This window comes from Anolis carolinensis, chromosome 2, assembly GCF_035594765.1.
Source record: "Anolis carolinensis isolate JA03-04 chromosome 2, rAnoCar3.1.pri, whole genome shotgun sequence".
Classification (NCBI taxonomy): domain Eukaryota; kingdom Metazoa; phylum Chordata; class Lepidosauria; order Squamata; family Dactyloidae; genus Anolis; species Anolis carolinensis.
The window spans coordinates 35,762,065-35,777,404 of record NC_085842.1 but is presented as its reverse complement, the minus strand read 5'-3'; the positions used below and the strand labels follow the sequence as shown (position 1 = coordinate 35,777,404).

Below are 15,340 nucleotides of genomic sequence, written 5' to 3'. Positions count from 1 at the left end.
ATGATTTTACAAATTAAGCACCAAATCATCATGTTTTACAACAAATTGACAGAAAAAGCAGTTCAATACACGGTAACGTTATGTAGTGATTACTGTATTTACAAATTTAGCACCAAAATATCGCAATGTATTGAAAACATTGACTACAAAAACATTGGCTACTAACAAATTGACTACAAATAAAGATAGAATTGCATAAAATGAACTTGCAATAATAACTTTGTCGGAAATTAAGTGCGTAAAAAGTTCTGTCCTTGCTGCCTAGAGAAATAGCTGTGGATCCGGCCGGGAGACAGATTGCGTCGGATAATCCAGAATGTTGGATAAGTGAGAGTCTACTGAAGCTGAATATGTATTTTAGCTGAATATTCAAACTGTTCCTTCAAATATACAGAGACTTTCTCATCCACCCCCTTGAGTGCTAAAAGTTCCCTAGTAATCTTTCAGAATGGGAGAAATGGGTAAAAAAAACCCAGCGCGGATGGAACATTCTTGTCCCAATCAGCTTTCCGTATCCTTCTGTTTGTATAGGGAACACCGCTCCCATCATCAGGCAAGACTATAGATAAGTCAGGCGATAGAGCTGAACTCTCGTCGATTCCGTCCCGCGAGAGTTGGAGGATATCCCCGCCTTCTTTTTTTTTTTTTTTTTGCCTTAACTGGTTGCGAGGCAACGGCGATGGGCGTGCCCTTGACGCGCTACGCAGCGGCGCCGGTGAGGTTGAGGGCAAATCCAAGATGGCGGTAGCGGTATTGCCGTTGAAAGGCCTCTTGCGAGTGGGAGCAGGGCGGCTCTCGGGGCTCCCGCGGCGGGGATTTCACCGCTCTCCGCCGGCCGCCATTCAGGTAGGGGCATCCCTGAGGGAGAGAGTCTCCGAATGGGAAGCTGGGCTTGGTAAAGGAGCTGCTTGGAGTTAGAGGTCGGCCAGAGGGTGCGTCTACACCGAGGAATTAGTCCAGTTTGGCAGCCTTTTACCTGCCATGGCTCAATGCTATGGGGAACTGCATCGTGGAGTTCGGCGAGGCGCCAGAAAGAGTGCAGACCTTGTAAAACTGCAGTAACATTATTGTTGGAAGTGAAATCTAAAAAGCTCAGGCCTTGCTACCTAGAGAAACAGCTGTGGATCGGGGAGGGGGGGGGCAGACTACATTGGATAATCCAGAACGTTGGAAAAGTGAGACTCTACTGTATATGTGTGTGTGTGTGTGTGTGTGTATATATATATATATATAATATTAATTATTATATATTATATATACAGTAGAGTCTCACTTATCCAAGCTAAATGGGCCAGCAGAAAGCTTGTTAAACATCAAATTAGGTTATGATTTTACAAATTAAGCACCAAAACATCATGTTATACAACAAATTTGACAGAAAAAGTAGTTCAATACGCAGTAATGCTATGTAGTAATTACTGTATTTACGAATTTCGCACCAAAATATCATGATATATTGAAAACATTGACTACAAAAATGGCTTGAATAATCCAGAAGCTTGGATAAGCGAGGCTTGGATAAGTGAGACTCTACTGTATATATATATGTATATGTGTGTGTGTGTATATATAATATTATTAATGTTAATTATGTATATATATTATAATATACATGCAATAAATATTACTACATTACATATATTGAGGGGCTCCCAAGTGATGTTGCAGGAGACATGATGGAGCTGTGTCTTCTTGGCTATCCTCTCTTCACTCTATTGGTGTTGGCGGGAGGGGTTCCCAAGGAGACATGATGGAAAAACAAGGATTTTATTTCTTACCCACCTCTCCTCATGGCTCGACATAATACATAAGCACAGCAAAAACACTAGAAATACACACACTAAAACATACCTCCATTAAAGTTACAGTCCAAAATGTATCTCTATGAAATACAGTAGAGTCTCACTTATCCAAGCTTCTGGATAATCCAAGCCATTTTTGTAGTCAATGTTTTCAATATATTGTGATATTTTGGTGCTAAATTCGTAAATACAGTAATTACAACATAACATTACTGCCTATTGAACTACTTTTTCTGTCAAATTTGTTGTATAACATGATGTTTTGGTGCTTAATTTGTAAAATCATAACCTAATTTGATGTTTAATAGGCTTTTCCTTAATCCCTCCTTATTATCCAAGATATTTGCTTATCCAAGCTTCTGCCGGCCCGTTTAGCTTGGATAAGTGAGACTCTACTGTACATATTAAAATGGACAAAACAGACATTAAACCAGGCATGGGCAAACTTCAGCTCTCCAGGTGTTTTGAACTTCAATTCCTAACATGAATTAAAATTCATTATGTATAAAGACAGTCTTTTCATGGTTTTAACATTCCCACAGCAAATTTAGCTATTGGAATTCTTCCATCAGGTTGTTCCACAGTTGTGGGGCAGCCTATGAAAAGGTCTGGGTGACGATTACCAGTCGGGTTCTGGCTGTTTGGAGCAATTACTCCCCTGAAGACCCCCAGAAGACCGAAGTGTGTGGGGTAGATTGTACAGGAGAAGGTGATCCTGTAGGTAACCTGGACCCAAACCATGTAGGGCTTTAAAGATCAAAACCAACACCTTGTACTTTGCCCGAAAAACTAATTGGCAGTCAGTGGAGTGACTTTATTCAAAATACTCCAAAATGGCTATCTGAGATAGTGACACTTTTGCTCTCTGGTGGTTCAATGCACACAAACTTTGCTTCAGGCACACAATTATTAATAATGTTGTGTATACTGTAAAATAACCCTCAGAGTATGTATATCAGGTGTACCTTTTAACATTCAACCCTGCACTGATCCATCCTTCCTACTCCTTTGATGAGATTGGCACAAATTACTCACTTTTTCCATTAGGTGTTCCCAAGTCAACTGCCTTTTGAAATATCTTCCTTCTTATAACTGAGTAGGATTATAGTAAAGTAAATTACTTGTGTTCTTGTTTTAATTTTTTTTATCAACTATAGGTGACTGTCCGTGATGCTTTGAACCAGGCTTTGGATGATGAGCTAGAAAGGGATGAAAAAGTTTTCCTGCTGGGGGAAGAAGTTGCTCAGTATGATGGTGCATACAAGGTAAGAAGACACTCAGTGGAGGGCATCCTTCTTATCATTGCTATTATTTTATTCATTTATATCCTGGCTTTTTTTTCAGTAATGTAACTTGAAGCCATTTTCAAATTCCTAAATCCAGACTAAAACATACAAAAAGGCCACCAAAAGGTGTATGCTGTTTCAAACAAACAATCTGTAGAATGACGTCCACTTTGAAATCATCATCTTAAAATATAATAGAATATTTAACAATAGTTTAATCCTCTCTATTAAATCTACAGATTAGCAGAGGACTTTGGAAGAAATATGGTGATAAGAGAATCATAGATACTCCTATATCAGAGGTATGAAATCAAAATATATTTACTTTTTTTTAAAAAGTAAACCAAGTACACTACTGTTTTTGAAATGCATTTCCAGAAAATGTGATGAGAGTTTCAGTATTTATTACACTTTTCTCCTTTCTTCCTAGATGGGGTTTACTGGAATTGCTGTCGGAGCTGCCATGGTATGTGCCTTCTAAATGTGTTTTCGCATATATAATGTTTTAAATGCTGAATGTTATTAATTGAATTTTAAAAATCATAGAGTATGAATTGATAATATTCCACTATTTATAAACATCAGCATCTGTGTATAAGCGGCTTAAAAAGAACAGGCACAACAGATTCTTAGTCCAAGACGGATGAATTGAAGAAACAGTTGAACAGAGGGACAGACTGGAGATAAAATGTGTAGTTATTTTTCATTAACTGGTCTTCTTTGTGTTAACAGGCTGGCTTAAGACCTGTTTGTGAATTCATGACATTCAACTTCTCCATGCAAGCTATTGATCACATTATAAACTCAGCAGCCAAAACTTATTACATGTCTGCTGGTTTGGTGCCTGTCCCCATTGTCTTCCGGGGCCCGAATGGAGCATCAGCCGGGGTCGCAGCCCAGCATTCCCAGTGTTTTGCCGCTTGGTATGGACACTGTCCTGGGCTGAAAGTAGTCAGCCCTTGGAGTGCAGAAGACGCAAAAGGTCTCCTTAAATCCTCAATCCGGGATGATAATCCAGGTGCACAAAGCAAGGAAAACTATGTACTTGTGATGGCTTTTTGAGTGGTATTTGTATAACATTTACTGCAGTCATTGGCATTTCAAATAGAGATCGTACTTATAACATTAGTCCTATGCTGAGTGTCTCAGGTGTGGCTGAAAAGTTGAGGTGAAGTTCAGGAATCTCATAACCCCCTAGAAGGAGGGACAAACCCTTTCTATTCTTCATGGAAAGACTAGATTAAGCAGGCTTTTTTGTTGTGTTCAATTTTCTCCCTTCCTGTGGTTCATGGACTCAGCCTTGTATGTGTTTTGGAATTGTTTTAGGCTTACATTACCAATTTTTGGTTGTTCTTTGGTAACTGTTAAATACTGAAAGTAGTCTATGAATTTAGGAAATGAAAAAAAATTATATGGCAACTCTTTTAAATCCTTAATTATAATAAGCTGAAGCAAATGTAAGTTGGAGTTGGTATTAGGACCACAGCAGCCCACTTTATAGGCACTGTCCCAGGCACTATAATGCATCTCCCAGATAAGGTAGGGGTGTAAATGAAGTTTAAAATGTTGTTACTACAAAATCCTGGCAGAATTGAGATCTAAACAGCCTTGCAAGTAGTTCCATGAATGAAAGGGCATTTGAGAAATAGTTCTGCAGTCAGAAACGTCTTGTGTTGTCTAGTTTGTAAACTTAAGTGTTAAATTTAGATTTGAGCTGCTTACATAAGTCTAAGCCATTCTTTGGCTCCCTGCCAAATTATAATTACACAAGTTTAATTAATATTCCACAATAACATAAAAACCTTTGCATGCGTTTTGGTGGATTTAGTCAAAATTATGATAGAGAATTGTGGAAAGGAAAGGACTTGGGAAAAAATGTTATATCTAAATAAGATTTGGCATATGCAGTTATTGGAATACAGCCAGAAAGTAGAGGACTGAGTGAAGTAATGATAAGGTATTAGCTACTGTCTTGTGTTTTTTTTTTTACTTTGACCTACCAAACCTTATGTATGCAACTGTTCATGCAGTCAGTTCATGCCTTTATCAGTTTACCTTTGATACAAATAAATGAACAAATTTATTAGCTGAAGCAAATGAATTAATAATTTACAAAGCACACACCTAATTTCCACCTGAATATTGCAAATCTGTCTGTTGGGGATTTCAAAATCCGTACACGTGGAATGCATTTGATATACCCCAAATCCAATCTGTATGAGCCATTATTGTCTGATATGCTTCATGAGTCAATGAGCAGAGGTTTGTTTGGGTCTATCTCAGTCTTCTCCAACCTGCTGTCCTGTGCTGAATTAAACATGGCATACTGGCTAGTGATAATAGGAGCTGTAGTCTGATGTTTGGGAAGTTTAGGGCTTGGGAAGATTGATTTGGCTTCACAGAACCACAGCTAGGAATATGGGACCTTTTTGTGGTGGGTTCTAAGAGTCTTTGTCTGCAAATTTAATTCATTTGTATGTTTTTAATTATCTTTGTAGTTGTAATGTTGGAAAACGAGTTGATGTATGGAGTGCCCTTTGAAATGTCTGAGGAGGCCATGTCAAAGGACTTCCTTGTTCCCATCGGAAAGGCTAAGATAGAAAGGCCAGGTAAGTAAAACCAATTTTTCGTGCTGAAGTAGTCCAGTATCTGTTTACATGATCAGCTGGAGAAACTGTCTTTTTTGTACAAAGATGTGTAACAAAATGATTGTGATTCTCTAAACATAATTAATTCTGTAGATCTCAGATATTGTATCCCTCCTTGATGTGTACTTATCATGTCCTAATAATTTTGTTTGAAGTGATTCTTTATGAAAATGTGTTCTACTCTATTCACAAAGAATTTTTAGCTCTTATCACCAACCAAATGGCAGTCTTTAGATCTGATGTCTGTTCCTTTTGCTATCGTGATCAAATTGACTTTTGGAGACATTACCATATTTTTTTGGTGGGGGGGGGTGTATGCCATGGGTTTCCTTGGCAACCTCTGCCTCATACACTGGTCTTGACTATGAACATTAACAATCAAATTCAGTCAGCCCTCCACATCTGCTGGAATTAGGATTACAGAACCCCCTTGAAAATAGGGAAAATCCAAATTACAATTTTTTTAAGCTGACAGAACACCTCTAGGAATCTCTAGATTCTCATTGCTGCTCTATGGACAAGGTATCTCTAGATTCTCCAGTGCAACTCTATTATCAGCTTCCAGTAGAAGTTCACCATAGAGTTGTCCTGGAGGAATGTATATGCTGTATATTTGTCAATAAAGACTAAAAATAACAAACCAAAAACTTAAGAGAAAGGGAACATAACCCATCATTAGGAGGCATATTTCGTAAATGAGACAATTTTACATAAATTGTTGCAGCTGCAGATTCAAGAGATGAACTAATTTTTAAAGAAGGCATGCAAATTAATAAGTGAAAAAAAGCTTGCCAGAAATCGCTGTAGGAGCAGCTGATTTATACATGCTCTCCCTTTATTGTTGGTTAGTTTATGAAAGGGTGTTTGATATGCTGCGCTATGTCTATAAATAGATTTCTGCTATTTTGATTTTCCAAAAAAGATAGATTTTCCTTGAGGTACGTACATGCACAGATCTGCAGTTAGGACCTTTTATCCTTGATGTGAAGGGGAAGATTTGACTAGTTAAAAGGGGCCTAAATGTCTGAATGACTGTACATTCAGTGAGAAACAAAAAACACTCAGGCCCTTTCTATTGAATGTCATGGTATTAGATACAACTATTAATAAAGCTGTAAGTACTGTTTAAGAAATAGTCAATGAATCTTAGTGTTTTAAGTTTTTTAAAAAATTAAAGGAGATGGTAACTGCTAGGTACTCTGCTGTCAGTAATATGGGGAGGATGTCTTCGAAATGGTGCAGCAATCCTCAGTCATCTCTGTGTTTCAGGAACGCACATTACTTTAGTGTCTCATTCACGACCTGTGAGCCACTGTGTGGAAGCAGCTGCAGTCCTTGCCAAAGATGGAGTGGAGTGTGAGGTGTGTGTTGTTTAATAGGATTGTAATCCAGTCTTTGGGTAGCAGTTTGAGTTTCATTGCATCAATGGGAAGGGAATGCAGGAGCAAAGCTTCTTAAACTTTTTCTCCTCGTGACTCCTTTCCATCCGATACATTTTACAGGTTATATAGGTATGTAAAAGAGAGATAAAAATCAGACATTTGCAGGAAAAAAAAATCATTATTTCAAGGCTTGCTAAACAGGCTGCTTTTCCTTTTTAGGGAGTCCAGCTGAAGCATTTTCTGCAGAGTCAATTATAAATGCAGCACGTTGTTGCAAACAGATTTGTATAAATGGGTGGCATTCAGAAATCGTTTACGGCTTCCAAATTTCTCGTGACCCCAACACTGAGCAAAGGGGACCTTATTTGTGGATGGGACCCACAGTTTAAGAAGCAGTGCTCTGAGGTGCCAAAGTAAAGCAAGCTTTGTGCCAATAAATTGAATCATCTTGCATGTGTACGTGGTGCTGGTTTTCCTTTAATTATTCAGCTAATGGAACATTTGAAGCTCCCTTTTCTTAAGTCATCAAGATGGCTGGCGTCTCTCAGTGCCACTGTCTGAAGTGGTAGGGATTGTATTTGGGACTTTGGAAGCAGGAGTTGTGCCACTCAGATACACACCATCTGATAAAACATCTCAGTTAAAGTGCTTCTAATTTCCTCAAAATTACCTTTCACATAAAAATAGTTGGTTGAGTGCCATTTTCAGATAGAAACTCCATTTTGCCTCACCAAGAGATAATACTGTTTTTAATTACGGGGATACTTATCAATCTTTTTTCTCTTTCCAACTATTGCAATACAACATGCAGATTTAATAGACCTGTTGATTAATACATAATTGAGGCACAATTAAGCAGATGGTGACTTTGCTGTAAGTCCTACTTCCATTATCCTGACATTTCTCATCATAAATTCATGTCATTCATATGACTTAGCGTCTCAACCTTAATCTGAAGAAAAGGACTGAATGGATTCTGTAGCATCTACGTGACACACACAGTCGATTCACCCCAACACAGGGCAAGGCTGCCTAATGCTATCTTGCCCTGCATTATGCAAACTCAGGGAAACTCCCAGAGCTTCCCTGCACTTTAGGGCAATGTGACCATTTGGATCAGTTCTAATTCAGAACTGGCCACTGCTATTCACATAGCCATCCTGCTTTCCCCAGGAGCAGGGATGGCACTTAGTTGTCTTATTGCCACCATAGCTGCTGCCACGGAGCTCAAAGGATTTTCTGGTAATAATTGCTTTTGCGGATGTTTCTAAAATCTCCAGAGCTACACAGAGAGGGAAGGGGGTGATCTAGTTTTTCCATTTCTCCGAGTTGCACTGACGCTTTTGCTAGTGTTGGTGAAGGAGATGAACAGCAACCAGGAGCTCTTTTGAGCTGTGTAGCTTCCATTACAACGGTGGCAGCCACAAAGGTAAGGGTGGCCTTCCATTGGCTTGCCCCTGCTGGATGGTGTGAACTTTCTCTTACTGTCACAGTAGCAACTAGTGTGGACACCCCCCCAAGCAAAGCATATTTGGAGTATTCCAGTCCAGATTATTTCCAGGGTATTTGTCCCATATAGATGCACTGCAAGTGTGCAGTGCCATTAAAGCTGGGCTTCGGAAGATGGGTTGATCTGTCATCCATGTAAGAATGAGAGGCCATTTCCATCCATTCCCCCCTCCCCTGATCTTTGGAACAGATGGAGAAATCATATTTTGTGAACTTTATTCTGCTCTAAACCTAGGTCATGTGCTTGTTGCCTGGACTGGACATGATCTAAAGAGTAATCAAGTCTCTTCCACAGGTGATAAACCTCCGCAGCATTAGGCCCATGGATATCGAAACTGTTGAGGCCAGCGTTATGAAGACAAATAACCTTGTGACAGTGGAAGGTGGTTGGCCCCAATTTGGAGTGGGAGCAGAAATCTGTGCCAGGATTATGGAAGGTATGGTTGTATTTTCCGTTTTACAAATCAGCTTGCTGCATATCTCTTTTCACTTGTGTTTATCATATGAAGTAAGCATAAGGTCTTCCACATATTGTTCCCAGCAGCCCAAGGGGTGAGGTATGCTGGGAGTTATGGTCCAACATATAGAAGGCCAGGCAATTCCCATCCCTGGTTTGAATCTGCCTTTAATTGGTCTTTAAGTACTGTTTTTAGTTTGCTATGAAGCAGGCTTCTTGTCTGTTTTGCTGCCACTAGAATCCTTCTATTTAGATATTTATTTATCATGTCAGAAGCGAACCAAGGGTACAAGTTGCAATGTATTTAAAAACAAAGGAAGTGTTTTTAAAAAACCAACAACTTGGCATTATATTAAATGTCCTTTGACCAGTAGCTGGCCACTTAAGAGTGCCTCTGGTGTTGCTGTGTTTTTAAATTGTGGACTATTTAGAGCTTCTATCTTATGGTGCTGTACAGTTTACTAAATTTCACAATAGTTTTTGATTAATAACGTGCTAAATTATAAGATAGGATATTCCACTGGTTTTTAGCCAATGTGAAATACTTCCTCAACCCTAACTGCAACTTTTAAAACAGGAATTCTTGAGATTGTTCCATATTTTTGAAGAATCGATGTAGCCTTAATGAGAGCTCAAGCTGTTATGGCAGGAATCTCAGTCTGCTATCAGTCCCCTTAATCAGGCATTCAGCTGTCTAGATTGAATCATGCGAAGCTGATTCGGACATTGAGGGTGAGGGAGCACTCTATACCCAACATCTTTATCTTGATGAGTTGTGCTGTCATCTTCTGCTTCCAGGCCCTGCTTTCAACCACTTGGATGCACCGGTCGTTCGTGTCACAGGGGCAGACGTTCCTATGCCTTATGCAAAAATTTTGGAGGATAACTGCATACCTCAAGTAAAGGACATAATACTGGCGGTGAAGAAAACACTAAATATCTAGATCTTCTATGTATTTGAATGTGGTGGATTCTTCAACTATATGTCTTTAAAAGTATTTATGGAATGTACTTACAAGCCTTTGTATATGGAACTGCACCTTGTATAGCACATGGGGAGGATGGCAATGTGGAAGGAAGTGACGTTAGCTACACAATCTGTTACAGGACATATACTGTTTTTTCATCTTTTCAAGAAGGAAACAAACAGGCATAAATCTAAAACTAATATTCAGTATCTCATTGTAAGAACTCTTGTTTCTCATTGTACATGAGCAGGCTTCCTTTGATTTGCAGTCTATCAAGACTCAGCTTGCGCTTTCTTTGTAACTTATCATGTTTGAATTAAAAAAATAACAAGAAGATTGAGTATATTTATCCAGATGGAAGTGAGATCTAAAATCAAAACAGGCTGTATAAAACAATTTAGGAGATGGGATGCTTAAACTTTTTTCCAAGACTTACACAATAACTTGCCAGCTGTTGGCAGAAGGTTCCCATCAGAAGTATATATTACCCACAATGGGGTGCAGTTTTTGTGGTCAACCTGAATCCATTTGTTTTATAAATATAATCATGACAAATCTACTGCCCCAAGGGGAAAATATAAAATTAATATTACTTCTTTTCACTGCAGATTATTATTCTATGATCCTATGAGAGGGGAAAACATTAGTTAGAAGAGACCACATGGGCCATCTAGTCCAGCCCCCCCCCCCCCCCCCAATGCAGGAAAAGCACTCTCTACTTTTCAACTGGGGTGGTTGGGATGTACTGAATCACTTGCTTTCCCCATGGAAACATTCCTCTGGCTTATTCTATTCAAGCACCAATGAAATTCTATTGACATTTATTTTAATAAAAATATGACTGAGTATATCACAGGTTACATGAACTCTTTTACACAATGACATTTTCTGCATAGCAACAAACACTGATGTATACGTGATTTTAAAAATGGATTACTAATAATCCTTAAAGTGCAATTTAAGGGTTTGAGCAAATCAGGAGAGGGATTTTCCCTCACTAAAACATTAGGATATTTAGCTCTTCTGCTAACTTCTAGCTCAAGAGCGTGCCCACTCACACTGATGCTACAATTGGTCTGATGAGAAATACCCTGCAAGTCCTCTATTAAGTATAAAGTAGCTCAATACACCAAGCTAATCCCCAGATCCAATTAAATTGCATAAATGCACTCTTGTCTAATTTTAACAATATTGGAATAATTTCATGGACTGACTCAGTGTTTTGCAGGGAAAGAAGAAGACTTGAGCATCACGACAGTTTTCAGATTAAGAGAATTTTGTAACTCAATGAACACGCATCAGTGTAGAGAGGTTAACCTTTCAGAAGCCCATGGAAACAGGCCTCAGCAAATGAACTGTATCATTGAGCTTTTGCAATTTTTTTCTTTTCTTTTTTTCTATTAAGAGGAATCCTACCTACCAAAAACAAGATTCCATAAAGGAGTACAAGTTCTTTTCAAACAGAAATGACACTTTGCCATTTTGGAGGATGCCATCTGAGATAGCACTGCTACTCAAACAAGTTGCTCAGAGTGGGGCAGAGGGTTGAAATGGCTCTAAACAGGCAGCTGTAAAACAAGGAAACCACCAGGCAGAGTCTAAATCAAGATGAGGAAAAAATTGTTTCTGGAACACAAGTGGAAAGTGTGTCCAAGACAACTTGGTGTCAACAGTTAGTTTCAGCTGATTCTGGGGACACTGTAGTCACAGGTTTCTGTTTTCTTCAAAGCTCCTTTCTGGAAATTCTGAATGGAGCTAAGTAAGGCACCCCGACTTGTGCTGTTAACAGGGTCAGACTGTGTTGGCACATCCAGATTTGGAGGAAGGGGCGGGACTGCTGGTGGCGGAGGCGGTGAAGGGATGGTCGAGGCACCTGCTGAGGAGAAAATAGGTAGGTAAGAGAGGAACCCCATTTATTCAATTTTGGACATCATGACAAAAGTAAGTCTGATAAAGCTGCCAAATATACAAATGGAAAGAAATAAATTGGAAACTCATGCACATAAGCCAAAAAGCATTGTTAAGAATAAAAGAAAAGGGCCAAGAGGAGCAGACATACTGGAGTAAGATGGGTGTATGTAAAAAAGACAAGCAATGTAGTAACTTTAGAATGCTGCCTACAACCATGCGGGGCAGTAAATGAAGGAAGGGAATTTTCATCCCAAGTCCATAGGATGGGTCATAGGTTGGTTACAGGATGGCTACAACTCAACTGATATTACTGAAGTTCCAGATTTCAAGTGCAGTGGCATCACAAGAAATCTCACTTTTTTTTTTTTGATCAGTCAGGTTGCGGTGATATATGATCTCTAAACTGCAATAGGGGATCTTGTCGTATCTTAGAGACCGAGAAAATGAGGTTGCTGGCATAAGCCTTTGCAGAAAAAGTCTTTTACTTCAGTGGCGTATGAGGATGTAGATTTAGGGTGCATCTACACTGTACAATTAATGCAGTCTCACATCACTTTAATTGCCATGACTCAATGGTATGGAATTTCGAGAGTTACTTTAGCGAGGCACCATTTCCCTTTGGCAGATAAGTCTACGGACCTTGTAAAACTACAGCTACCAGGATGCCATGGCACTGAACCCTTCTAACCTCAAAATTGCCCTGTTTGTAATGACTTTGGAACTCCCATCTACTCAGTATAATTTGACACATAGCTATAACAAAGCCAATATTTCTTTCACTGAAATTGGACTCCAATGTCAACAGAAACCACTTTGGCAACATCTGGTACTACGAAGGCTAATATGAACCATGTGCTTTTTAAAAATCTACCCTGAAGTTATAGCCATGGTTAACAGACCAAGATAAAACCTGTTATTCAAGCAATTCCATGAAGAGAGATTTATTCCAAAATGAACTGGATCCAATATATTTCTAACAGCATATCTAGACCTCTCTTCCTTCCCCAATCCTTATCCTGGTGCTTTTCCACTTTTTTCCTCCCCAACTAAATGTGTACATAGATCAAGAAAGGCACCTTTGAGGGAGGGTGTGTTAAAAATGACAAAATAGATATTTGTTAACTACCAGCACTACTAAGGAATCTTTGCATTTTCCTGTTGTGTTTTTATAAATACACTTGATTTTTCTATGGACTTTCACTTCATCTTCTATAGCCTTTCAAATAACCATGTCAGAACTGGGCAGACTACTGCTCCTAGAGGGATATCTTCCAGTATTTGTGGTTGCCCTTTGAAGCTAAAGTTAAGCTCAGGAAAAAACCATTTATGAAAGATTTATTCATCTCAGCTTCAAAATGGAAATCTTATCAACGTTTACGATTGTAGTGGTAGGTTTGCTAGGACCAATACCAAAATCATGTATTAATAATGCCCCCCTATGTAAACTATAACTCGGATTTTGTTGAATGTCAGAAAAAAGAACAAATTAGAACATAAGAGCAAAGAACATCCTGCCAGCAATGGTCCTTTTCTGCAGACCAGTATTTTACTAGAGAAAGTAGCCTTTAAGGTGCTATGAACCACAGAGGAATAAGCATTTTGTGCAGTATGTAGAGGAAAATGTTTTTGGCCTGGATGCAACATGCTGCACCTGTGCACAGAATAAACTTACAACACAGAACTGCTCAAATGCACGACACTACACAGAACAAATCCTGCCTAAAGAGTTGGTAAGAGCTGCAAGAATGAATACAGCTCTGGACAATTAATATTTTTCTCATTTCAACTGTAGTAACTCTTTCATTCCCAGCCCAGACATAGCCTGCAACCTTATGCCAGATGAACCAAATTTGATCCCTGGGAATGAACATATTTATGATAGCAAAGAATAGTAATTCAGTTAATCCATTCATTCTAAAAAGCCTACTTTGAAATATTTTTTCCAGCAGCACTCTTTCTAAATGGAGTATATTTGTCGATAATTTATTTATTATTTATTTATTTATTTACAACATTTATACCCCGCCCTTCTCACCTGAGGGCACTCAGGGCGGCTTACAAAAATTGGCAAAATTTAATGCCCAAAATGCAATCATAAAAACAAAACAATACAAACAGATCCCTTAATAACATTGTTAAAACATATTATAAAAATCTTAATATAAAGATGATTAATATAAAGAAAATACAAAATGACAAAATAATGGGTGATGAGAACAGAACAGAGATAAACAGCATATGTAAACAGCAAAAAATGTCCACATGATCTTGCAACCTGTACTTTTCCAAATGATGTTGAATCTCACTCATGCTAACTAGAGCTGATTGGACCTGGAACCTAGAAACATCTGGAAAATCACAGGTTTCCTACTGCTAATATGAGTTTGCATTTCAAACAACATAGGTTATAATGGCAAATAAAATTAAACCACAAGGAAGAGGAAGAAAAGTTACTAAATACAGGGCATCATTAAAAAAAAAGCTGTGGTGCATAATTAGTTATATCACGTTAGATAAGAGGATGAAAATCAAAATTCAGTGTCCAAACTAAATTAGTAGCAGCAACAGATAACAAATTAAAATGCTAGCAACCCAATGAAAGGTTGTTTCATGTACTAAAATACACATTCTATTATTAGATCTAGCCTTTGGGTGTAACTCATTTTTAGGTCACAATATTGAGATTGTTCTAGAACAACATTTTCTACCTATCTAACTGTGAACAACCTTTTCATATGATAAACATGAGTTGCTCATCCATATCTACAAATTCTGTCATCCACAGCTTAAAAATAGCCCCCTCACCCCAAATTCCAAAAAAGAAATCTTCATTCTACAATTTTATACAAGGGATACAATTTTATGAAACTATTGTATATAATGAGGCATTGGCACTCATGGATTTTGGTATCCACAGAGGACAGGTATGCTCTGGAAACAACAGATACCAAGTGTCCACATTAAAAACAATTGGGGAGGGAACACATTACTATTTCCTCCAACTGGAATGCCCACTGAGGCAAAGTATGGCTTTTCTCTCTGGCTAATGCTTGACTTCACTAGTGACCCTTGTTGCACCACCATATAAAAGCATTCACAAACAATTAGTAGTGAATTACCTATGCATAAATGCAACACCAAAATGCATTGTAAAGGCTGCACGCAGCTCCACAGAGCTACTGGGATGTATGCAGTGGTCATGGAGCCCATAAAAACAAGCATACCAAACACTAGATTCTCTCATTCGAATACCAAGGCTGTACCATTTTGTATACCTTTGCTTGTTTTATGCTTTACTTCGGAGGTTGTTCTCTCTCTTGTATTGCCCAAGATCATATGCTTTTTCTCACCTGCCCACATGTGCAACCCCATGACAG

At 38.6% G+C, this 15,340-nt stretch overlaps 2 protein-coding genes across 9 annotated transcripts in view; one reads left to right on the top strand and one right to left on the bottom strand.

The window, feature by feature from the left end:
* The first annotated feature begins 666 nt into the window (after positions 1-666).
* On the top strand, positions 667-10,902 carry pdhb (pyruvate dehydrogenase E1 subunit beta). Its single transcript, XM_003217853.4, has 9 exons — positions 667-846; positions 2,960-3,067; positions 3,328-3,390; positions 3,519-3,554; positions 3,821-4,106; positions 5,587-5,697; positions 7,006-7,097; positions 8,923-9,064; positions 9,883-10,902. The coding sequence occupies exons 1-9, from the start codon at positions 739-741 to the stop codon at positions 10,026-10,028; spliced, it is 1,092 nt and encodes a 363-aa protein (XP_003217901.1). The 5' UTR covers positions 667-738; the 3' UTR covers positions 10,029-10,902.
* The window catches only part of pxk (PX domain containing serine/threonine kinase like), a 71,194-nt gene continuing 66,710 nt past the window's right edge, over positions 10,857-15,340 (bottom strand). For 2 of the 8 annotated variants that reach the window (XM_008105430.3, XM_003217854.4), the window contains exon 18: positions 10,857-11,925. In XM_008105430.3, coding sequence (XP_008103637.1) covers positions 11,732-11,925 — 194 coding nt within the window. In that variant the 3' untranslated portion in view covers positions 10,857-11,731. Of the gene's footprint in view, positions 11,929-15,340 lie in introns of all 8 variants that reach the window. The other 6 variants (XM_008105429.3, XM_008105431.3, XM_016991685.2 and 3 more) reach the window with 3 other exon arrangements.

Bases quoted from the DNA above. Each gene is read 5' to 3' on its own strand.
- pdhb (XM_003217853.4), top strand. From the start codon at position 739: ATGGCGGTAGCGGTATTGCCGTTGAAAGGCCTCTTGCGAGTGGGAGCA. The intron at 847-2,959 runs GTAGGGGCATCC...TATCAACTATAG, and splicing joins CTCCGCCGGCCGCCATTCAG to GTGACTGTCCGTGATGCTTT. The intron at 7,098-8,922 runs GTGTGTGTTGTT...TCTCTTCCACAG, and splicing joins AAGATGGAGTGGAGTGTGAG to GTGATAAACCTCCGCAGCAT.